The 24,108-nt window shown below is 38.3% G+C and overlaps 4 protein-coding genes across 5 annotated transcripts; 3 read left to right on the forward strand and 1 right to left on the reverse strand.

The window, feature by feature from the left end:
• The first annotated feature begins 1,279 nt into the window (after positions 1–1,279).
• On the forward strand, positions 1,280–3,671 carry LOC122664765 (folate synthesis bifunctional protein, mitochondrial-like). The gene is made up of 2 exons (XM_043860738.1): positions 1,280–1,626; positions 2,109–3,671. The coding sequence occupies exons 1-2, from the start codon at positions 1,560–1,562 to the stop codon at positions 3,575–3,577; spliced, it is 1,536 nt and encodes a 511-aa protein (XP_043716673.1). The 5' UTR covers positions 1,280–1,559; the 3' UTR covers positions 3,578–3,671.
• A 1,276-nt stretch (positions 3,672–4,947) lies between these two features.
• On the forward strand, positions 4,948–20,925 carry LOC122664015 (ESCRT-related protein CHMP1B-like). The gene is made up of 2 exons (XM_043859692.1): positions 4,948–5,670; positions 20,887–20,925. The coding sequence occupies exon 1, from the start codon at positions 5,029–5,031 to the stop codon at positions 5,659–5,661; it is 633 nt and encodes a 210-aa protein (XP_043715627.1). The 5' UTR covers positions 4,948–5,028; the 3' UTR covers positions 5,662–5,670; positions 20,887–20,925.
• Positions 9,503–15,360, forward strand: LOC122664013 (COBRA-like protein 1). 2 transcript variants are annotated; one of them, XM_043859688.1, is made up of 6 exons: positions 9,503–9,714; positions 11,290–11,369; positions 11,727–12,183; positions 12,744–12,903; positions 13,040–13,317; positions 14,746–15,360. In XM_043859688.1, the coding sequence occupies exons 1-6, from the start codon at positions 9,612–9,614 to the stop codon at positions 15,039–15,041; spliced, it is 1,374 nt and encodes a 457-aa protein (XP_043715623.1). In that variant the 5' UTR covers positions 9,503–9,611; the 3' UTR covers positions 15,042–15,360. The 2 variants fall into 2 exon arrangements, with proteins under 2 accessions (XP_043715623.1, XP_043715624.1); XM_043859689.1 differs by lacking the exon at positions 11,290–11,369 and having other exon boundaries at positions 9,599–9,714.
• Positions 16,492–19,605, reverse strand: LOC122664014 (COBRA-like protein 4). Its single transcript, XM_043859691.1, has 6 exons — positions 19,530–19,605; positions 19,358–19,437; positions 18,472–18,928; positions 18,058–18,205; positions 17,678–17,955; positions 16,492–17,152 (listed from the first exon to the last, which is right to left on the reverse strand). Exons 1-6 carry the CDS (start codon positions 19,549–19,551, stop codon positions 16,869–16,871), a joined length of 1,269 nt encoding a protein of 422 aa, XP_043715626.1. The 5' UTR covers positions 19,552–19,605; the 3' UTR covers positions 16,492–16,868.
• Positions 20,926–24,108: the final 3,183 nt, after the last annotated feature.

Genomic DNA, 24,108 nt, shown 5'->3' on the forward strand with positions numbered 1-24,108 from the left:
GTGGAAAACTCCAATTATATTTCAGGTTCAAGGTAGGATTAGGACTTTTATTTTATAAATGGGGCATGTAATTGTAACCCATCGATTTGGAGACTGATCGAGGTTTGAAAAATTGAATGAAAAGCTTACCTCTGTTGCTGCCCAGAGCTGAGTGAGTGTGCAGTTCTCATCCCTCCCTCTGATATTCTCTCATCCTATCTCTCATCTCAGGTACGATCTATCTCCCTCTTCCCTGCGATTCCCCCTTGTTATTTTTATCAACTTCTGCTCTTAGATTTCTGGTACAGCCAACCATGTTGATCTGAGAAGGGATTGATCGATTCCCATCTGTAAGCTACCCTTAGGCGATTCAAACCCTAGAACCTTGACCTCTAATGCTTCCCACACTGTGAGAATCGAAACCATATCCAGATCTGGTTTCTGAATCATCATCCATCTTTATTGCAGCCAGTTAATACCAGGACCCTACCTGGTTCTCGGGACTGGTACTCGGTGTTTCTAAGTGTCTTAGGTTTTAGGAACTGGTGCCTGAAGTTTCGAGAATAACAGAGCTTGGTTGAGTGAGTTTTCTCACTCAAAACCAGTATAGGTTTCCGCTGTTTCCTTGTTCTATCGTGAAAGAAGAAGTAGATGATATATTCTTCTATTTACCCATAAGCCCCTGCCCCTTGTTATTACAGTTAAACCCCCTGACTTTGAAACTTTATTTCCGTTTTAACCCCTCACCAAATTAATTTCCAGTATTACCCTTGTCCCCTACTTCCAGTTACTGAATTGTCTTTACTCCTATTCCTCACTTCCACGAAGGTACTAAACAGTTCTGAATATTACAAAATTGCCATTACTCATTCAATTTGTGCTATTTGTCACTAGTGGGCCCACAGCGATCCAATTAGGGTTTCTGGACCCAGGATCCGCATCAGGAATGACTATGAAATGTAATATATGGAGTTCAATATTTATTTGTTAAACAATTGCCTAAGTAGTCTGGGTCTTTTACCAAGTATGCCCTCGGATAGAGCCTATTGGAGGGCAAGGATCCATGTTGCCAACCTGATCTAGCTGAGATTTTCTTGACTTCTTGGGCTATGCCTCTTTCCTCTTACTTTTTTTTTTTTTCTCATTTTTTTTAACTCTGTTTTGCAAGGATCCATGTTGCCGACCCCATTCAGTTGGGATAAGGCTGAGTTTGTTGTTTGTTGTTGTAAACAATTGCCTGAACTTTTACTATCTTCACAATAAGTTACTAGCTTATTGGATGTTTAAAAGACTCTGTAAATTTTTCATGGATTTATTCTTTATTGATTTTTCTAGCACTTAAAATTGTTGTATACATTTACGTGTTTTGTGACATTGCTTATAGGGTGAATCAAGTGATATATTTCTGAAAGCAAGGAAAGAATATTGCCAAACTGGACTGTTCGAGGAAATGAAGTGTCTTTGTATGTTGTTTGAGTTATAACTGAATGAGTTCTGGGCCACAGGCTGATTGACTTCATCATCAACTTTCCCTCTTGCGCTTGTGACTTACTTTCAGGTTTTTGAGAACCACCTGTGGCATGAACATATTCAAGCAAATACTTCCCTCTAAACCTCGTTTTAAAGGGATCAGTTATTGGTCTAGAGGTAATCTCCATTATTGTCTTGTATTGGCTTACTGTACTTCAATTTAGTTTTAGGCACTCAACATCTACTACAGGGCATACAATTGTGATTTTGGCACATTCTAATACTGCACTGTTGAGAAACCTTGTAAGGGTCCTCAGTTGTTCAGGTTCTTTGTTATATGCATAGAACCATTACATACATGATACAGATGCAGGTGCACAAAGCCAGTAACCCCACTTTTTATGGTGCCAGTTAGGAATTTTGCTAGTAGTCATCTAACGGTGGGTCATGTAAAAACATACATAATCTTGGCTAAACTCCATATGTTTTCCTTTTAGTACTTCATAGAAGGGAATGCAAAAATTTACTGCTTACTTAATTATCTAGGGTACAGAAGTATGCTATTATAGATAAAAATTAGTATGAACACCTCAGTAGAAAAAAATAAAGGTTTTTACTGAACTATTTTAGTGATCCGTGTGCTGATTTTCATCTTGCAGTAACGTATCTTTCTTTCCTCCATTCATCTACAACTACCTCAATTGAAGTTCATCCTCCAGAACAGGAAGTTGTAATTGCTTTGGGGAGCAATGTGGGTAATAGACTTCATAATTTCAATGAAGCTTTGCGTTTAATGAAGAAGCTGGGTATCCAGATAACAAGACATGGATGTTTATATGAGACAGAGCCTGCGTATGTTACTGATCAGCCATTGTTCCTCAACTCTGCAGTTAGAGGTATTACAAATCTTGGACCACATGAATTATTGGCGGCACTTAAGCAAATTGAGAAAGACATGGGCCGAACTGCTGGAATAAGATATGGCCCAAGACCAATTGACCTAGACATATTGTTCTATGGGAATTTCAAGATCAATTCTGATGTTCTTACTGTTCCACATGAGAGGATTTGGGAAAGACCCTTTGTAATGGCCCCACTAATAGATTTACTTGGATTGGCCACAGAAAGTGATGTAGTGGCAAGGTGGCATTCCTTTTCTAAGCAATCTGGAGGACTTTTTGAATCATGGGAGAAACTTGGTGGTGACTCCCTCATTGGAAGCGATGGACTTAGACGGGTTTTGCCTGTTGGAAATCACTTATGGGACTGGTCAAAAAGAACCCATGTCATGGGTGTTCTTAATCTGACTCCTGATAGTTTCAGTGATGGTGGAAGGTTTCAATCAGTAGAAGCTGCAGTTTCTCAGGTCCGCTTGATGGTCTCAGAAGGGGCAGATATTATTGATATTGGTGCACAATCCACACGTCCATTTGCATCTTGGATTTCTGTGGAAGAAGAGCTAGATAGACTAGTACCTGTTCTAGAAGCTATTCGTGAACTACCAGAGATAGAGGGGAAGCTCTTATCTGTGGATACTTTTCACTCAGAAGTTGCTCTGGAAACAGTGAAAAGAGGGGCTCATATTATCAATGATGTATCTGGTGGGCAGTTAGATTCTAAAATGCTTAAGGTTGCTGCAGATCTTGGGGTTCCTTACGTTGCAATGCACATGAGGGGGGACCCCCGTACTATGCAGAGTGATGAAAATCTACAATATGAAGATGTCTGTGTCCAGGTCGCTTCTGAGTTATATTTGCGGGTCAGAGATGCTGAAACATCAGGGGTCCCGGCATGGAGTATTATTATTGATCCTGGAATTGGATTCTCCAAGAATACTGAGCACAATTTGGACATCCTAATGGGTTTGCCGACCATTCGACGAGAGTTAGCAATGAGGAGCTTGGCTGTTTCTCGTGCACCCATCTTGATTGGACCCTCTAGAAAGAGATTTTTAGGTGATGTTTGCAATCGGCCAGATGCCACTCAAAGAGATTCTGCAACAGTTGCTGCTGTCACTGCGGGGATTTTGGGTGGTGCAAACATCATAAGAGTGCACAATGTTAGGGACAACTTGGATTCTGCAAGGCTCTGCGATGCATTACTGAAGCATGGAAGAACTCAGTCATGATTTGGTGAATTCGCCAATTGGGCTTGGTTAGCGTCTTTCTTTTGGGTGAGGATGTGAGAGGAAAGAGACATAAGGAAGCTGGCTTAGCTGCCACCTACTCAAACTAGATACCCATTTGTTCATATGATTGTTTCCCCAGTTCAGGTTTTCTTTTCCTCTGGAATTCAGATCAAACTTGTGAGTTCTGACGGAAGAAAAGAGAGACCAGTTGGGACGAGAAAAATTGTATTAAGTTTCAATTGCTTGGTTCTCTAAAGGTTGGCTGTGTAGCTCACCCATTCCTGCCATGAGGCATGTCAGGCGGCCTGAACCTTGGTGAAGAGGCAGAGACCCAAAGGCCTTGTTGGAAGGATGATTAAATTACATCTCTTCTTTAAATATGTTGTAAGAGCAAGGTGTTGTAACTTTTGTTATTTTCTTTTTCTTTTTCTTTTTTAGATCATCAATTTCTCGTAATAAAAGCATTTGAAAACAATTTTGCCTAGAAATTGTTGATTTTCTTTCTGCTCACCCAACTTTTTGGCCAGCTCAAAAAGAGGATTCATGGTCAATTTGCTGCAACTTCCCATTGATGGCAGCATTTTTATGCATTTGCTTTGTTAGGATAACATCAGGGTTTAAATAACCCGGAATCGGGATCAGGATTGGTCCAGGCTGATTTTGATCTGGATCGGATTGAAATTGGTCGAAGTTGGCCTGGAAAACCCTAGAATCGGTCCTGTAGATCCCTTACCCTCCTGATTTAGTTGGGATCGATCTGATCTGGATTAACTGGAATTGGCATCGATTCATTCAGACGATTTGATCTAATTTTCAATTTCCTGGCTAACATTCTGGCTGTCATGTGGTTTCTTTCCCTCTTAGCTTCTCGATCATCTAATCATTTTTGAGCTCTTGGATGGCAAAGATGAGGTAGCCCTAGCAAATGCGAATTTTTGGGGTTTTCAGAGGTTTTTCTGCTTCTGCAGAGATTTTTTGGGATTCTCCTAGATTTCAGACCTCGTCCAAGGTTTCAAAGGAACTCCGTTTCCGACTGTCAAAACAGTGAAGAGAGGGTGAGAGCTTCGAGGTGTGTTTAAGAGTAGGAGGCCTATTTATAGGAAATGGAAGAGGGCTTGGAGATCCCTCCATGGGGGACTTGGCGGTGGCATCAGGTCTCCCTTGGATACTCCAGAAAGCAAATCAGATGATGGGGCCACTACCATATGGCACACTGGTGCAATTTCCAAACATATGGCCGTTATGCACCCGGGGGCCTCTTTGCTATTTCGGTAATTGCAAGGGCTTTAATTGTGAAACTCAAAATCCCGTTCGAACGGGAAGACTTGGCAACGGCTAGTTCCTTGATTCACATAATTTTTCTTCAAATGCTTTGAAAAACCCTTCACAATTTCTTCCTCATCAACCCCCAATTTCAATTACAGTTTCGGATTTGATTTGGATTTCCAAAAATGATGAAGGAGAAGTTAATGAATCAGATCTTCAACCTAAAGCTTACATCGAAGTCACTGGTAAGGCAAGCAAAAAAATGTGAGCAAGAAGAGAAATCTGAGAAGGTGAAGGTAAAGAAGGCGATCGAGAAGGGAAACATTGATGGCGCGAGGATCTACGCCCAGAACGCAATCCGGAAACGTAACGAGCAGCTCAATTACCTGCGCTTCGCATCAAGGCTTGACGCAGTAGTGGCGAGGTTAGGGAGTCAGAGTAACCTGCAGAGCGTGGGGAAGTCGATGAGCGGAATCGTGAAGTCTCTGGAAGGGGCACTTTGTGTGGGGAACATGGAGAAGATATCACAGACAATGGATAGGTTTGAGAAGGTGTTTGTGAACATGGAAGTGCAGGCTAGTTTCACTGAAAAGTCAATGGCAGGGACTACATCTTTGTCCACACCAGAAGGGGAAGTGGGTTCTCTGATGCAACAAGTGGCTGATGATTATGGGTTGGAGGTAGCCCTGAAACTCCCACAGGCAGGGAATAGTAGTAATCAACTGGCTCTGGAGGTGCCCAAGGAGAGTAGGCCTGTGATCTCTCTTACTGAGGAGGAGTTGAGTAGGCGATTGGCTGATCTCAAATCAAAAGGCTAGTTTTGATTAGTTTCTTACCTATGTTCTGGTTCCTGTTCTGTCTCTCTCTCAAGTTTTCTGTTTTTATGTTTGGTTCATATGGTTTTTTTTTTTTTTTAAAGGATGTGAGTCATTCTCTTTTGGTTTCTGTAGTTTAAGTTGTTGGATTTATTATGTTTATATCAGCAGATTGGGGTGGATTTTAAGATGATGAGATTGGCATGGTGGATTGGTTCAGATGAGTTACAAAGCTATGTATTAGTTCAAAAATGGTTTTGGTTTGTTCAGAAAGGATCATTAAAGAGGCTCTCAACTCAGTCTGTAACTCTAAATTGCAGATCAAAGGCAAGGATAAATCGTAATCCCCTCTAATTCGTTGCCCGCTTTAATTCTTCTAATTTCTTACATATGAGTGACAATGACCATCCTACCCCTTGCCGAACACACTGTTCAAGGTGATGTAGGGTGGTCATTTCCGCTTCTATGTGAGGAATTAAAAGAAATTGAAACGAGCAGCAAATTTGAGGTGATAATTATTCCGTCAAGGACTGCATAAGGCCCTTCTTGAAATTTCTATTAATTCCATTACCAGTCCAACGTCACATCCTGCAAAACGAGTAAGAGCTAGGAATTGGCTGGTTCACCACTGTCACCCAGGAGAAAAGAAATTGGCAGAGAGAGAGACTTATACTCTGAAAGGGATTGGTTGGTCTTCAGCCTCCACTAGTCCTTTAAATAAGAAATTTGTTTTGACCAATTATAAAAGACATTAAAAGCACCCAACCTATACCCCCGGCGAAGAATAGGACAGACTTGCCTCTTGCTTCTTGCCTCTTGCCTCTTCCTCTGCCTGTATCTCTAGCAAACTTAATTACTCCATATGGGTAATTAAGATAATGATTAAATTTTGGGGATTCTATGTGGTCGTGTGGTTTGCGTGACTCTTGCGCTTTGATACAGATGCATGCAAAAGTATCGTACTACCCCTATTGAAAGGCGGAAATCCCATCGAGGGCAAGGCTTGCACATGCTCCCATTGGCCAACGTATGTGCAGGGTCTAGAGGCATAGACAATGATCTCTTTCCCTTAAATTTTGTATAGCTTTGAACTCTTGGAGGATGTATACGAGAGTATCATTTGAATAGTATTTATGGTTTGGGAAAAAGAATGTTAATCGGTTGTTGGGCATGGTGTGTACCTACGCCTAGACAGACCGGTGCACCCCCTGGAAAGGCATAAAGGATCGGGGGTGCGCCGGTCTTTTTGTGCTAGCTGTGTTTGAGAATAAGTACACAACGAGGCACAACACCGATTAGCGTTTTTTTGTCCCTTATAGTTTTTGGATAAACACAAAGTGACAACACTTGACGGATACATATGTTTTAAAGAGACTGAATTATGTCTTGAAGATACATTTCTATAGAGAGATACATCTACTAAAAATATATACAACTTTATTTAAGGGTGTTAAACGGTTCACTTGTGTGTAAATGGCTCGATTCGATTCGGTGCAAGATTTTAAGTAATATCAAAACAAAATTGTTTAATAAACGGTTTTGGTTTAAGCGGTCTCAATTTTAAATGGTTTTAGTAAGGTTTTTAATTTTTTATTCAAACGGCTTCTTTTACTTTTAAATTTTTTATTGAAATAGATGTAAACTTAACATTGAATTGACCCTCCCCCAAAGCTCAAACCCAGGAAGGTCAGTACAAGTGGACGGCTCCGAGTAGCGGGTTTAAACTCAACTGTGATGCTGCACTTCCCCTCAACTCTTGACAAGGAAGATTACGATACATCATCAGAGACCAGCATGGCTCCCTGGTTAAGGCGTACTCTGAACCTGCTTGCTTCTTAGAAGCGCTTGTGGGCGAAGCATTGGCCATCAAATCTGGCATCATGCAAGCCATGGAGCAGGGAATTTTTAGTATTCACGTGGAATCAGATAATGAGACAGTGATTAGAGCCATTTGCAGATCGATTCCCTCTCCTACTATCATCTCAAGCTTGGTGTCTGACATCCATTGCTTAGCAGATAGTCTCACTGATTGTAACTTCTCTTATATTCCTAGGGGAGCTAATGTAATAGCTCATACCCAAGCCTGGAAGGCCCTGTCGATAGCAAGTAAGACAGACTGGCCACACTTCACTCCTTGGCTTCAAGATCTTTGTATTTAGAGGCCTCGTGTTCTTCTTGCGTAATTTTGAAATAAGAAATCCTTTAACCAAAAAAAAAGAATTGTTTATTGTTATATGTTTTCTTTTAATAATTACAAAATTATTGTTGTTTATGTAACTATTTTTTCCCAATTTTGGTAAACATCCAATATAGGACTATTCTATCCCCACCCCCTTTTTTTTCCCCACACAAGGAGTTATTGAAGAAACATTAACACACAATAAGGTAGGCAATTATAAATGCATGCCATACGTATTTTACTCCATGATTAGAAAATATATAATGCTTAATCTAACTTGATTAATTGGATCAAACCTCAACAAATAAAGGAAAATTAAATAAATAAGATTTATTTATTATTCAACAAGTTAATCTGATAAAATAAGTAGAACATAATAGATCATGTGCTAATTCTGACTTTGCAATAGAACCATAAAAAAATCAAGAGTGTTCCTCCTTTTTTTTTTTTTTTAAAACATTTCAAAATATCTAATGATTTGATAAGAGGAAAATTTCCTCATCTGATATACGAAAAAAATGATCATTAATATATAGGAGTGAGATTTTGTTAGAAAAAAAAAAAATTTCAGCTTTCAGACACAGAGAGAGAGAGAGAGAGAGAGAGAGAGAGAGAGAGAGAGAGAGAATATGGGTTTAAATTTAAGGTGGGTCTTATCTTTCTATTTTTGGGAAAATTATTTTATTCAGTTCTCTCAATGCCCATAATGGGGGTGGACCCCATTCAGGGTAGAGTGTTCGAATAAGGGTAAGGTGGTTATTGTGCCCCCTCTTATTAGAAGCACTGGGAACTGGACTGGACAGAAACTTTTCCTGGAGGGGATAACGATCCCTATTTTAAAATAGGGAAAAGGGTTTGTTTCAACTCTGCATCCCTTCACATTTATTTATTTATTATTTTTTTTATCTTGAATAAATGATTAAACAATGTTTATATAAGAGGGTGAAGACTGAAGACTAAGAGTACCCTGCTTTTGCCTCAGAAAACCATCCCTTATAGAATATTTAGGAAACAACAGAAAGGCAGGTTAATGAGATCCTCTCTTACTCCCAAAAAAAATTATAGAACTAGAATCCACATTTATTGGGTCAGGAGCCCATGTTCTAGATACTGTCCGTATAGGTAGAAAAAGAATTCTATATAATATCCAATAAGCAATCCCTTCCCTCCACCGACAGTACTTCACTTCACTACATCATATCATCTTTGATCTTTCCTCGTGGAACAATAAGAAAAGAGTGAAAAAGGCCCACTTGGAGTCTTAACCAAAGGATCTATTTGTCGGCCTCAGACGCCAAAACTCAAATCATTGTCTCTTAATAAACTTCAAAGCACCCCTCTTAATTCTTTCTTGGAAACTGAAGTAAAATGAAATAAAAAATAGAGATTGAAATGAAATAGAAAGTAAATATTCCAAACAGGGAATGTTAATTTTGTTGTTTAGTTCTAAACAAGTATTATGTTTGGCACTTTTTCTACAAGCCACTCAATCGTGAGTAGGGGCTAAGAAGTGTTCAAGTCTCTTCTTTAATTTCTTCTTGTGGTAGTAATCTTCTAGTACTTTCACTAGAAAAAAAATCTTAATGAAAAAAATGGTAATTTACAGTTGTGGGTTAAAGTTTAGTTCGATCAGAAGCTTACCTACTCATGTGAGAAAAAGCCAGCAACACTTTCATCTCTTCTCTTCTGTGAGTCTCCTCTTTCCTTCCATCTGGTTGGAGATCTTGGGCTCACGCAGAAGACAAGCAGCAGAATCAGAGATAAGTCTGTATTAATGGGGTTGCCCTTCTCATCCGGGACCAGATCCATCTCTAAGCTCAACAGCTTTCCCATTTTGCTTCTGTTTCTCCTTTCCATCTTCAGCTTTACTTCAACAGGTTTGTGCTCAAGGTCACTTCTGTTTTTTTCCCCCCTCTTGTTTTTATTTTGTTTATTTCATTTTTTTTATACCAAATGTGGATTTTGGAGTTAATTCTTGGGTTATTCTAGTGGAGATTGGTTAAACGATAGAATCTTATGTCCTCTTTCAAGGATTTAGCATCTTGGGTCTGATTAACTGAAAATTTTGAACTGAAGAATTATGTTTTTGTCTCTTCATTATGTTCAAGCAACTGGGTTTTCTCGAAAATACAGATATTCAATTCATCTTCATGAATTTCGAATTCTTTCAGAAATGGGTCATGAGAGGTTGAATTATTATTATTATTTTTTTGGGTAGAGAAGGGACTATATGTTCACGAGAGGATGAATTATGAGAGTCAGATTTCTTACATGTTCAGTAATTTGACATTTGACGTATTTTAAATTGAAAATAGATTGAAAATTCGCAAAATTTAAGGTTGAGCTGTTGATTTAGCATCTGGGTTTAATTTTGCATTCCAGCTTTGCTTCAAAAGTTCACCAGTCAATATCATATTTATGCCTCCCCACCCCCCCCCCCTCCCTCTTCTCTTAACTTTTATAGGCTTCAGCGGTGGTGAGAACCGTGCCGGAGAGTTAGTTCTTTTTCCCCATGGATCTTGCATTCAAGGATTAAAAATGAAAATGAAGAGGAAAAGAATCATTTTTGTTCTTAGCACAACTGCGTTAACCTGGTTAGTAGAATTAGAAAAATGGAGCATTTAGGAGGAAAACAGAGAGGGGCAAACTCTCCTTTCCCCCTCTGATTTGGACTAATATGCACACTCCTGCTTAGGAACTATTCTGGATTATTTTGGACTAATATGCACACTCCTGCTTAGGAACTATTCTGGATTATTTTGAATGAAAATATTTGTCATCTTGGCTTGAACTTCTCCTTTCTGAAAATTTGATGGTTTTGCATCTTTTTTTTCTTTCCTTAGAACTGGTTTTCTGACATTGGTGTGGAGGGGGAAATATTTGAGAACTTGTTTTCTACCTCTGTTTTACAAACTTGGCATTTGATCTGTGCTAAATCCACCATTTTCGGTTTCCATGTTGACTGTTCAGTTTATATATACTTAAATCCCATGGCATACCATGTATTGGCAAATCCCATAGCCCTGAATTGGCCATCCTACTGTATCTCTTTTCAAATCAGGATTCTTGTGAAGAAAAACAATATTTCTGTTGTATACAGCACCTATGGGGGATACTTCTGAATTACGACTCTTCTGAAGAAAACGATATCGCCCCAGCAACTGTTATAGTTATGTAATAAATTAACAGTGTTATTGTGGAGGAATCCATAATGTCTTTTTCCAGCGAAGAAGAGTGAGTCTATGTATAGATTTATCAGAAATTTGAGAACATGAGTTTCATGAATTTCAGAAAATATGAGGGATTATCTAATCATTATGGGGTTTGTGGTCCTATTCCTTTTAAGAAGCACATGAGGTTTTCAGAAATAAAAAAGGACCTTTTTAAAGAAATTTTATGCTTTTTATTTCTGTCAGTGAAGATCTAACCTCTGTTTCTTCTTGTGTTTTCAGAAGCCTATGATCCCCTTGATCCCACTGGAAATATCACAATCAAATGGGATCTTATTGGCTGGACTCCTGATGGTTATGTTGTAAGTATATAAGACAACATATTGTAATCATATAGTTGGGGAGGGTAAACATTGTCAACTTCAAGAAATAATCCAAATCAGTTTAAACTCAGATTTTCCAGTTTCATGTTTTTCTGTCAATTACCATCCATCAAGTATTTGGTAGTCAGTTGTTTCTTCAAACTTATTGGATTTGTGAGATCTGAGGCGCTTGAGTACTAAATTTGGTTAAAAATTACTGGTCTGGAAAAAATGGGAGTTTACTATTGACAACGAACTTTAGAAATAATAACAAGATTTATGTAGTATTTGGGAATTATTTTTCATCTCTTCCTTTTCACAGTTTAAGTACTAAGCCTCCTGATTGGAACTGGGCAGACTGTTGTTACGATGTACAACTTCCAACAATATCGTCACATTCAAGCACCAGGATGGCAATTGGGATGGACATGGGCAAAGAAGGAAGTGATCTGGAGTGCAATGGGAGGCCAAGCCACAGAACAAGGGGACTGTTCGAGGTTCAAAGCGACTACTCCACATTGCTGTAAGAAGGATCCAACAATTGTCGATTTATTGCCAGGAACTCCTTACAACCAGCAGATTGCGAATTGCTGCAAAGGGGGAGTAATCAATTCATGGGCCCAGGATCCTGCCAATGCAGCAAGCTCATTCCAGCTTAGTGTCGGTCAAGCAGGAACCACTAACAGAACCGTTAGAGTGCCAAAGAACTTCACACTTAAGGCACCGGGACCTGGGTATACGTGTGGTCCTGCAAAGATTGTGAAACCGACTAGATTTGTATCAGCAGATCAAAGGAGGGCCACTCAAGCATTGAGTAAGTTGTCTGAGATTCTAAGCATGTCCATATAAATGAAATTTTATTACAAATATAATAATATTAGTTGTGCATAGTTCTTCCCCTGGGGTGGGGGAACCAGAAACAAAATAAAGCAATTGTTCTACAAGCTGAATCCACAAGATATTAGAAGGGGACTTGCTTTTGACTCTTCCCTGCTTGATCTTGAGTTAGATACTTTTCAGGATAAATACCAAATCTTGTGTGGCAGACTTCACTTCTTTAGTCCTATATGGATGGATCCAGGATCAAACAAACTACAGAATAATCTAATAACTCGTTTTTTTCTGCCATGATGGGTCCATCTTCATTTTGGTTTTTTTTTTTTTAATATTTGTTTTGTTTTCTTTTGCCATGCTTCCCAAATTTTGTCAACTAAAGACTCTTATTGTTGGTTTTATAACTGATCTAGGGGAAAAAGAGATGCTGACTAAGTTGGTTCCTTTGTATTAAAAGTAAAATCTGGTATAAGAACAGCAAAGATCCAGGCGTTGACCTTTGTTTTGTTTTGTTTTGTTTTGTTTTTTTCCTTGTGACAGTGACATGGAATGTTACCTGCACATATTCTCAGTTCCTGTCTCAGAAGACTCCCACTTGCTGTGTCTCGCTTTCTTCCTTCTATAATGACACAATAGTGCCCTGTCCAACATGCACCTGTGGCTGTATGAACAATATAACTCATCCAGGGAGCTGTGTAGAGTAAGCTCTGGCATGAATCCTTATTCTGCTACTCTGGCATCTTTATTGTTCTTCAATCAAATCAATTTCTGTGTTTTGGAAATGATGTGATGGAGATTTTTTTTGGTTTCTTTTCCTTTGTTTTGGCTTATTACAGGGGGAACTCGCCATATTTAGCTTCAGCTATTGCAGGTTCAGGAAAAAATAGCTATACTCCTCTGGTCCAATGCACTAACCATATGTGCCCGATCCGGGTTCACTGGCATGTTAAGCTTAATTACAAGCAGTATTGGCGAGTGAAGATCACAATTACAAATTTCAATTACAGGATGAACTACACACAGTGGAACTTGGTCGTACAACACCCAAATTTTGACAATCTCACCCAGCTTTTCAGTTTTAATTACAAATCATTGACTCCTTATGGTGCCATAAGTAAGTTAAATTCGCAGTTGTATTCCATTCCTGTTCCTTTTCTATTATATTTTATTTGTTTTAGTGTGTAATGGTGTTCTATTACCTTCCTAATTAGTATGAGGCTTTCTCTGGGTACCTAACTACTTTCTAAAGGAAGGTTGGAAGTACTAGAGAAGGACAACATTAATACTGAAGTGTCGTAAGGGTGAGGCATCTGAATGAACTATGACTATCTTCTTGCCCTTAGTGTAGCAAGCTCATCCTCCTGAGAATTAGCTGATCTTGGTGTCCTGTTGAACGTGATGTTTATGGAGGAAATCAGGCATCAGATCCCCCTTATGAATTGTGATATCTTCGAAGGACCTGTATAGATCTGTATCAACCATTAATATTGTTGTGTCCCCTCAAAAGTGTCTCCAGTGGCAAGCATCTTGTACTCTTAGGGCCCACCCCAAGGGCATTAGTCTCACTTGATTATGTCCATATACTGTATCACTTTCCAGAACCATTTTTAAGCATGTTCAATAGTAGAGGGATATCAATTCACCAATGAGCAACCAACAGGATTTGAGTTTGATGGCATTTCCCAAGGGAAGGGGACCCAAGATTTAATAGTCTGTGGCAGTCTCAGAATCTTACGCATAATCTTGTATGTTCGGATAAATTGCAATAACTTAAAACAAGGCCTATTGACTCTCAACATGTTATTCCGATGGAGATGATCTCCTAACGTGGACACATCTTGGAAGACCTTTCCCACTCATCCCAGGTTCTCTGCAGGCCTGTCAGCAGCACAAGTCATAATGGGATCTTCCCAATCTAGGTGAAGGAACCTTGGATGACACCCAGGAGAAGTTCATACCAATTGGGAAAAAACCCAGCCTGTTGATGCTACCGAGATCCAATCATGGAAAAAGAACTCACCGAGATCTCGGCTAGTCGGTAATATCTCGGTATTTTGAAATACCAAGATGAGATGATAGGCAAGTTAGGAGAACTGCATTGTCTCGACCGAGACCACCGAGATCTCGGTGGTTTCGGTCATCTCGGTTTGAGATCTCGGTGGTCTCGGTCATCTCGGTGGGAAACTTTGGTAAACAGACACTCATTAAAGCTACTTGTGCATAAATAACATAAATGATGCTTGTGCATACATCCAATCTTCGGTGAGGCTTATTAAATTGGATGATCTGAGGTGATTGCTACTTGTGCTACATATAACATAAATGATAGGCATATTATGGGGTTGATCTTTCCCATAATATGACCATCCCCAGACCCCACAGTGGCAGGAGTCTCGTGCACTGGGTACGCCCTTTTTTTTATTATGGGGTTGATCTTTCATCATTTTCCACTAAAAAATTTGGTCAGTTCTCTACTTCGTTTCTGAATGCTTTGAAACGATGATAATGACATAATGTGGAATTTCTTAATTCTCTGTTGCAGACGACACTGCCATGCTGTGGGGGGTTAAATTCTACAATGATTTGCTTATGCAAGCTGGCCCTCTAGGGAATGTACAGTCAGAGCTACTATTCCAGAAGGACCCATCAACTTTCACTTTTGATAAGGGATGGGCTTTCCCTCGGCGTATTTATTTTAATGGTGATAACTGTGTCATGCCACCACCAGATGCCTATCCATGGCTGCCAAATGCCAGTAGTCGGCCAGTTATCTCCTTGCTTTGTTCTATCACTGCCTTGCTGGTATCGTTGGCTTTCTTATTGTCTTATGACTACTGAACAATATCAAGGTCGTACTGCAAATACCAACTGGATAAGATCATCTGAAGCTTATGACACATTAGTCGATGGCCTGTTCCGGAACTACAGATTCAAAGTGGGTTCAGGTGCGCTGTAACTGTGGGAACAAAATTTCATTCTGTTTTCTGTATTGACGAGCTGAATTCACTGCCAATTCTGTATGTTAAGCTGTTGTATCGTATTTTTATTTATACAGTTAGTCATATTGTCTGTAAGAGATCCATATCAGAATTGTTCTTCTCATTGTAATGATTCACAGGGATACCAGAAATAATATATTGTTTTGATCTTAGAATTATAATGATATCTCATTTTCATGTTCTTGCATGATCTGCATTTATCTAATTGAATCATGACAAAACCAAAATTTACAATAGTTGCATTCTCATGAGTTAGAAATAAGAACTTATCTTCTTGGACAAAATCAGTTCCCACCCTTATATTTGTTCAGTTTTGGTTGATATGGGGTAGACCTGCATCCATGGGTTTTGAGGTGTGCTGTATCAACCAATTGAGTTCCACGGTTATGGCCATAGGTGCTTGCAAGTGTATGCACAATAATATGCTTATGCAAATATTTGGCCTATATCTTAGCGTGTTTAGGGTCACATCCCATTGTCTTTTGCGTGTGTGAATTTGCAGCTTTTTTCTTATTGCATGTTTTCCATATCTGGCCATTCTGTGTGTCTCTCTCTGTCTCTGTGTTTGTTTTTTTTTTTTTTTGGAGGCAGGGTACAAAATTACTATTCTACTGCATTCTGCTGGTCACTAGCAAAAGAAAATATGAACCAAACAATATCAGGGAATCCTTCTGAGGGTTGGAAAATCCACCATCCTGAGCAGAACCCGAACGCCTGACTATACATGTTGCTAGTCAATCCATTGACATGGTTTACCTTTTAGCTGGTGCCCATCATAACCCAAAGCAGACTAATGTGAGGAACTTAACCATCAGAATTTGAATCTAGTACACGGGTGGTTTGGGGTTTTTTTTTTGTGTGTGTGTGTGGGGGGGGGGGGGGAGAGTATGATAAATGATATGGTGGAAAAACATAGATGGTTAGTGAGTGCACAGACTGTCTGATTTTGGGCCACATCCCATCAAAGTAAGTGACCCACCAATTAGGTAATCTGAATTCTGAACCAATGATTCAAAGCACACATGCAAGTAATGTAAGAGATGGGAATGGGTCCACTAAAAATGTTGAACATCGGGTTGATCATGTATTTTTTTTGTGTGTATATCTGTTTCTGTGTCAATGCCTGTGCCTGTAAGAGGCCAAGAGCCAAATGGGAGCTACTCAATTGATACTTGAGAAGCAAAAGTCCCTTAATAGGAGCCTAAGGACCATATGATTCTAATAGTTTAAAAGATGATCATCACTGCCTGTTCAAATTTCAAATGAGCTCAAGGTGCCACTTATTCAGATAATCAAATTAATAGTTCAAATTCTGTAAACTATGTATTGCCAAATGTGCAACAGAGTGCAGTGCAATATCAATACATGTGAACAGTTTTGGTAGATCTGGGTCATGTTTCTCCCTGCTCTTCCAGATGAAACAAACATTAATAACAGTCAACCTTCTAATTTCATGGAGTTATTCTTCTTTGGTTCTGTATAAGAATTTCACAAAACCGGAACCTCGTTCACTCTCTTTAGATTATTATGAAAGAATTTTTTGATGCTAACATGTACCTGCATTTCCAGTTAAAACCAGTGAAAAATGTTTCCAGGATAAAATGGATTTTCTTTTTTCTACTCTTAAAGCTTTCTGGGAACTGTTTTTGCACCTGTACAATCTCTATCACAAGACGGTCATCAATAGGAAAAGCAGAGAAACCACCAATGTAGGGATTGAAAGAGGAATTCCAAGGGCAGAATTTGGCATGAATGGATATGTATCAGGTGGAGGTAGCATGCATTCGTCGCCATTAAAATAGACTTTCCGGGGAAATGCCCATCCTTGCTTGAAGGTGAATGTGTTCAGGTCCTTCTGAAGAAGTACTTCTGACTGGACGTTTCCGTGTTGCCCAGCCTCCATCAGTAAGTCATTATAGAACTTCATGCCGTAAAACATTCCAGTGTCATCTGCATTTAAGAATCACCAGAGAAGTTTCAGGGTAATCTCTCAAAAAGAAGATGCCATAAGAAAATCAGGTAATGTTTCCTTGAATGATGAATCAATGTAAAAATAGGAAAATAAGTCACAGTTTTTGGTGAGGGTCTTTGGGCATGGCAGATGAAGGTGGGTTTTATGGTCACTAAAATCTTGGGATCAGTAGTTGCCTTGATTGTTGAAATAGTGGATAAACTTTCCTGATCAGAGTCAATTGCTTTTGCAGACAAAAGTTCATTCTTTTCTCTAAGTGCTTATGACTGCCACACCTCCCTGTTCAGGATAGCCTCTTTAATTATACCCAGTGTCACTTACAAATGCATAAGCAGATTAATCTAGTAAGCTAGTAGTGCATGGAACACTATCTTTGCAAATTTTAGGCTTTTAGAAGATGAGAGGAAAGCCAAAGGTGAGTATTCTCTGCTAACGAGTCAACAACAGATACAAGATCTATATTTGTTTAGAAAACCCCAATTACGAAATGAATTTGTACTTACTTATAGATTGGTAAGGGACAAGAGGCTTGTAGTCAAAACTGAAAACTTGAGTGACATTATTGAGATTTGGATGCTGTGCGACTAACGTCCACTGTGTGTAGTTCATCCGGTAGTTAAAATTGGTGACAGAAATCTTCACACGCCAGTACTCCTTGTAGTTGAGCTTTACATGCCAATGCACTCTTATAGGGCACATATGGCGTGTGCACTGCAGTAATGGGTTGTTGTCCTTCGTTGGAGTGTTGTTCCCCACCATACTAAGCAGGTTTGAATCACTTCTGTAATACCATTCACAACCACAAGTGTTTAGATACATAAATTCTACTCTGTTTTGTTGTACATTTTATGTGGTAGCAGGGATAATGAGTTAAGAGGATTACTGGACACAGTTGTTCTTGTTTTGGCAACCACAAGCACAATTGGGACATGGAATGATGGTCTCATTGTAGAAGGATGAGAAGGATACACAACAGCTTGGGGTCTTCCGGGCTAAGAATTGTGAATAAGTACATGTCACATTCCATGTCACTGTAGAAAAAAATTGAAGTTAAAGAAATATATCAATAATCATGGTCAAAAGATTTTAATACATAGAAAAAGCTGCTATTAGTAACTGTTGGGATTCCACATCGGATGTGAGTAGTCTATTGTGGTGAATTATGGATACTTGGGCACCCTTTCCTTAATGGTTACCTTTTAAGGATGAGTTTTATCGAAGTATCTAACTGGTATCAGTGCTTCCAGGTTTTCTGGGTAACAAATAAAATTGATAGAAGTTAAGAAGACAGACTTACTAAGTGCCTGTGTTTTACGGCGACGGTCAGGGGTGAGGAAAATGGTGGGTGGCACAACCTTTGCAGGACCACAAGTGTAGCCCGGTCCTGGACCGAGCAAAGTGAAGTTCTTGGGGAGTTTGACAGTCTTGTTTGTGGTACCAGCTTGGCCAACACTGACTTGGAAGGCTGAGATTGATTGGGAAGGATCTTGACCCCAAGCAGCCACCACTCCACCTTTGCAGCAATTGGTAAATTGTTGATTGTAAGGGACACCAGGGAGTAAGTCAACAACTGTGGGATTCTTCTTGCAACAATGTGGAACGTTCCCTTTGAACTTGGAACAATCTCCTTGTTCTGTAGCTTGTGCTCCCACCATCGACCATATCACTTCTTTCTTAGCCCAAACCCAACCCAAGTTCCACCCAGGGCTCATTATGTGCCGGTACATTTGGAAGTTGTTCATTGTCACTGTTGCCTGAAAAAACATATATATTTAACACTGAACACAAAAAGATCATATTCTACCAAAAAACATAAGATCACATATATTATCTTGGATGATTATGGATTTGTTGTTATGAAGTATCCTCACACACTCAAGGGTTTAAATCTCCAGATCTGAAACCAATAAGACCATGGTTTGAGGGATCGGCCGATCTGGATTGGTGTCGGCAGTCGGCACTGGCCAATCCTGTATCTATGAAATGGTACAGATCAAGGGTAAAACTAGGGACAAAATCGTCCGATCCGGGCCTATCTGTATGAGTATCATATTGGTTTCTAGGGTGACCAATCCCTGATCCCTGATTATTTAATAAAGACCATTGTTTACTCCAGTTTGCGCTGTTATTTTCTTTTTCTTCTATTGGTAGAAATAATTTATTTAAGGAAACAAGGAACTCACCACATAACCATCTGGGGTCCAAGACATTATATCCCATTTGATTGTTATGTTTCCATTGGGATCTAAAGGATCATATGCAGCTAATATTCACAAAAACAAAATCAAAATAAAATCAGTACTGAAGAGAACAGCAAAGAAGAAGTTGGAATTGAACACAACTATAACCTCTCACCTGCACCAGAAAAGAAGGTCATGAAGAAGAACAGTACTGGCACAAGAGCGAATCTGAATTCGACAAATTGAAGAAGCTGCTTATTCTCAGTATATCTCTCATTGAATACCATTATGAACTACAAGAATGTGAAGTAGTTACTACTTCTGCCTCAAAAGTTATTAATTCAAGAACACTACTGGATATCAAGAGAGACTGATAGAGCCTTAAAGAATATATCATATCTGTATATATATGTAAGCTAAGAACCAAAAGAGGGAGATTGAACTGAAAAGGTGCCCCCAGCAAGAGATGGCCTACCAACTAGTTGTTAGGTATATTTCCTTCTCTCTTTCTCACACATTTATTTTAGTTCCCATATCTTGAAGCAACAGCTTTTGGTTAGAGTGGGAAAGAATAAAAACCACTCTTCAAGACAAAATGAAGACAATTGCTGCACAACGGTCATCCAGCCTATGGTTGTCAGTCTTTTACATCAAACCCCCTCTCGTATTGTTGGGTAAAATGTCAATATTCTCCTTAGTCCCTACAGTCAAGGATCAATCGAGACGTGTTGGATCTTGTTGGGAGATTTCGACATTAGGTCTGTATGGATTGAAACGACGTTGGGTTTCATGGTTCTATTAGGTTATCTTAACTTTGATACCAAATGTTACGTACTTGATCAATACATCAAAAGCTCCAAAATTAATGGAACACGTTAATACACAAAATTGAGTCTCATTAATCACATAACAGTTTCATTTTAACGAATCCCAATACCGAGGCAACTCAAAGATTTCAATCAATTTCAGCCGAAACCTAAAACCATGCTTACTGTTCATTCTAATTTCCATAAATAGTAATAATTGTTATCAAAGTCAAATCATGATATCCTTAAGTTGAGGATACATGGGACCTTTAAAGATTGATGATGAATAAGAAAACCCCAATTATGACAGGCCAACAGGGTTGATTTTTGTCAGCATTATTAAATCAATCAAAAGGGTCAATAAAATTATAGAGTTCAATCGCTATTCTAACGATTTGGAATATCTGTATCAACAGACACATATATATACCTAATTATTAAAGAAAGCTATTGGTTTCTTGGCTTTAATAATATTTGAGATAGCTAGAGGGAAAGCTTCCCACAACCCAAAAGAAAAAACAAAAAAAGTCAAAATATTATGTTTTGGGGAAGAAGTAACAGTTACTAGAGGTTGTTGGGACAAGTATTCAGTCCCCTTCTGATGAGGACTTGTCAACTGTTGTGAGTATTGATAGAAATGTATGCTCTAACAAATTAATTTATTTCTTAGACTAAGTAAGCTTTCCCTTAAATAAAGGAGTTAATGAACCATAATGTTATTATGATCTCTCTCTCTCTCTCTCTCTCTCTCTCTCTCTCTCTCTCTCTTTTCTATTATTATTATTTTTTTAAATTTTTGGTAATATCTTAAGTATACTAGTTCTAGGGTGTTGAACATGTGCTTATAATATTAAACTATCTTAATTCCGTCTGTCTTTAAAATCCTTTTCCATGACTCAGAGAAGGTAGGTGTGGTTTGGTTTTGGTCCCCCATCGTTGGTTGCAGAGTTTCCAAAATCCTGAATGAGAGCTTTAATTCCAGTTTTAAGAAATCTGGGCTAAAGTTTATTTCTCAATTTAGTTCCATCTTCATATTTATACATTTCAAGCCTTGGTGAGGAAAAAAATTTAAATTAACTGTGATTAATCTTTATTAACCAAAGAATTTACATTTAAGGCATTTTTCCTCCACCATCCATAGAGGACAGTTCACCCACTATCCTAGGGTTTTAGTATGTTCCTTTTAAATACCCTCTTGATAGAATTTTTTTCCTATCAGGTTCCCTGTCCCATCCGGTTGTCCGGTTCCTCTCAAAGGGGAGTGAAAATGACAACTTAACCACACTTGGACAATATGTTCGGGCAGGGGCTTAGGTCATCATTTTTGCCCCCCTATGAGAGGATCAGACAACTGTACCGGACAGAAAACCTGAGAGGATAATGATCCCTCTTTATGCCTATTCCCGTTCTCTCTCGTTCCTCGATGAATGGGATACCATTCACCATGGGTGGAGGGAAACTCGGTAATTACATTTATATCATGGATAGTGAAGAAACAAACGACCCAGATTTGCAAAAATGCAAGCTAATCATTAATAGCTTTGAACCAAGTCGAGGGCTTCGAGAAGGATGTCCTTTGAATCTCTATATGTTAATTATTAAAATATAATGCTTCTCTCGCATACTTCAAAGTTTCTAGGGATCTAAATATGTTTCAAGGTATCAAAGTAGCTCAGTCGGCTCAGAAGTTTAACCACCACCTTTTTACCAACCAAACCTTTTTTTTTTTTTTTTTTTTTGGTTGGAGCCAAGAAAGATGACATCAAATTTCTCCAATCCACCCTGCATTTCTATCATGAATTAGGTCACATTCGAATCTAACCAAATTTAGTAACTTTTATCTCTTTCTCGTAAATGGAGTTTAATCCTGTTACAAAACTTGTTTCATCCTGAGAATGTCCCTCACATTTAAAAATTAATTTGTCTTGGTGTGATTCCAAGGATGATTGGTTCTGTCCTTTCACTAAATTGTGGGGTAGGGTTCACCCAAATTTAGAGCTTAACTCTATTGTAAGAAGTTGCAGAGGCTCATTCTCATAATAGTACTAATTTCTCTTGGGTGAAGTTTTGGGAGCTGAAGAACCAATACTAAAAAATTATCCTTCTTAGGTCTGCATTGTAAAAATTTTCGTAACTGGACTACTTCTGTATTCTTTGTTCCTACTGGACTAAATTCTTGTCTTAACCAAATAGGAGAACTAAAAAATTGTAATCTTATTCTTTTGCCCATTTTATTATTCTCAGAATTTAATTAATACAAGGGTAATCTTGTCATTTCATATGAACAATGACACTTTTTGAAAATGATATAATGATAAGTCACTTTCAATTTATTTTGAAAACCCTTTTTCATCCATGATTAAATAACTTCTACTAATAAGACAAAGGACAAAAAAGTATGATTACAATCTCGTTGTAACCATCTTTAGGATTGAGATCTGAACCCATTCCAACTTCTTTTGGGAACTTTCTATCTACTATCGTTACTGACTGAAGTTTCTCTACTTGAAAAAAAACTCTTTATCAGTCATATCATTAGTATTACATGTTACTTCATTTGGCTTACTTAGAGGAACAGGTGAATCATTCATATGTGGATACAACATTTAGTTGGAGAAAGGCAATTAGTTTTGCACTGAATGACCCCCCACCCCTTCCAACTCAACTACACAAACAAATGTCATACATTGAATACTTGAGGATTTAAAATGTTTACAAACATTGTGCTGGTGTAAACTTGAGATAAAGGTCAAAATAAAATCACAAACACTTGGTGGGACTGCGTCGTGCCACCAGTCACTCTCCTTAAGATCATAGTCACTCCTATGGTGCAATATGGACTCTTACAAATTGACCTCCAATATGAAACAACTCCTTTAGGCCTTTTGATAATTGTAGTAGTCACTGAGCCATGTCGGAACACACTTAATTTATGTTCAATCAAACAAAGGAATGAAACAAAGAGAAGTAACATGATTTCTAGGCCTTCTGGTCTTAATCAAAATATAATTAACCATTCTAAATTTCGGGTCAAATCTACAGTCTAGTACCACTTATGGGGTACGCATTAAACTTTGATCCAGTTTAGGGTTGGTTTAACCATTGGTCTTAATTATGAGGTCGTCACCAAGAGGGAATTGATACAATACATAGGATATTAAGAAATAAACCAATAAAAATAATTCCTAAGTCCTTCGTAACTAAAAAAAAAAAAAACCGTTGAATCTTAATGAAGATGTTGACGGTCGGCTTCCAAATCATTTGAATTCTTCAAAGTCTCCAATAAGATATTTCATCTAAATGATAGAGGCAAAATTTTTCGAGATCTTGCAGGGATTAAAACAAGCAGAAAGACTGATGGTTAAGCCCCAAGAAATATGGTGCATCAGTTGAGAACTATGCGCTCTTCTGCATACAACTGATGATATATGTTAGTCTTGGAATGCAGCCAATTTATTTCTTCAACTTGCTAATCTAACCAAAAACATTACTATTTTTTTATTTTTTTTTGGAATCTCGACTCTAACCTATATACGGTTAGGTTTTTGGCCTCCAAGGCGTATTGGACAATTGTAAATCTTTCAGTATAAACAAGATGTATCCTTTTCCGATCCTCTTCCTAGTAATATATATTTTTGTTTCTCGTCAAAAAAAAAAAAAAGACATTTCATCCAAACGAACACCTTAAAGATGATCCTTTTAATTGGTGTAGGCAAAGCGTACACAATAGAGAACAAACTTTTTTAACACTTAACAAACATATTAAAAACACCAAAAACAATATTAACTAAAAGAAATATTCAACCAATCATTGATTGGCTAATGAAAAGTATTAACAATTTTTATTTTTATTTTTTTGTTATCATATTGAAAGATTAGAGGCTTCATCTGGTTGCAAGTGAAGAAAGGTGAAATTAATTTAGAAATGAACAATGAAACTTTAATAAA

Source organism: Telopea speciosissima, chromosome 6 (genome assembly GCF_018873765.1).
Source record: "Telopea speciosissima isolate NSW1024214 ecotype Mountain lineage chromosome 6, Tspe_v1, whole genome shotgun sequence".
NCBI classification, from domain to species: Eukaryota; Viridiplantae; Streptophyta; class Magnoliopsida; order Proteales; family Proteaceae; genus Telopea; species Telopea speciosissima.

Excerpts from the sequence above, each read along its gene's own strand:
- LOC122664765 (XM_043860738.1), top strand. The coding sequence starts at position 1,560 with ATGAACATATTCAAGCAAATACTTCCCTCTAAACCTCGTTTTAAAGGG. Across the intron at positions 1,627-2,108 it reads GATCAGTTATTGGTCTAGAG|TAACGTATCTTTCTTTCCTC; the intron begins GTAATCTCCATT and ends TTCATCTTGCAG.
- LOC122664014 (XM_043859691.1), bottom strand. The coding sequence starts at position 19,551 with ATGACCTTCTTTTCTGGTGCAG. Across the intron at positions 19,438-19,529 it reads GACCTTCTTTTCTGGTGCAG|CTGCATATGATCCTTTAGAT; the intron begins GTGAGAGGTTAT and ends TGTGAATATTAG. Across the intron at positions 18,206-18,471 it reads CCGTAAAACACAGGCACTTA|TGACATGGAATGTGACATGT; the intron begins GTAAGTCTGTCT and ends TTTTTTCTACAG.
- LOC122664015 (XM_043859692.1), top strand. The coding sequence starts at position 5,029 with ATGATGAAGGAGAAGTTAATGAATCAGATCTTCAACCTAAAGCTTACA.
- LOC122664013 (XM_043859688.1), top strand. The coding sequence starts at position 9,612 with ATGGGGTTGCCCTTCTCATCCGGGACCAGATCCATCTCTAAGCTCAAC. Across the intron at positions 12,184-12,743 it reads GAGGGCCACTCAAGCATTGA|TGACATGGAATGTTACCTGC; the intron begins GTAAGTTGTCTG and ends TCCTTGTGACAG. Across the intron at positions 13,318-14,745 it reads GACTCCTTATGGTGCCATAA|ACGACACTGCCATGCTGTGG; the intron begins GTAAGTTAAATT and ends TCTCTGTTGCAG.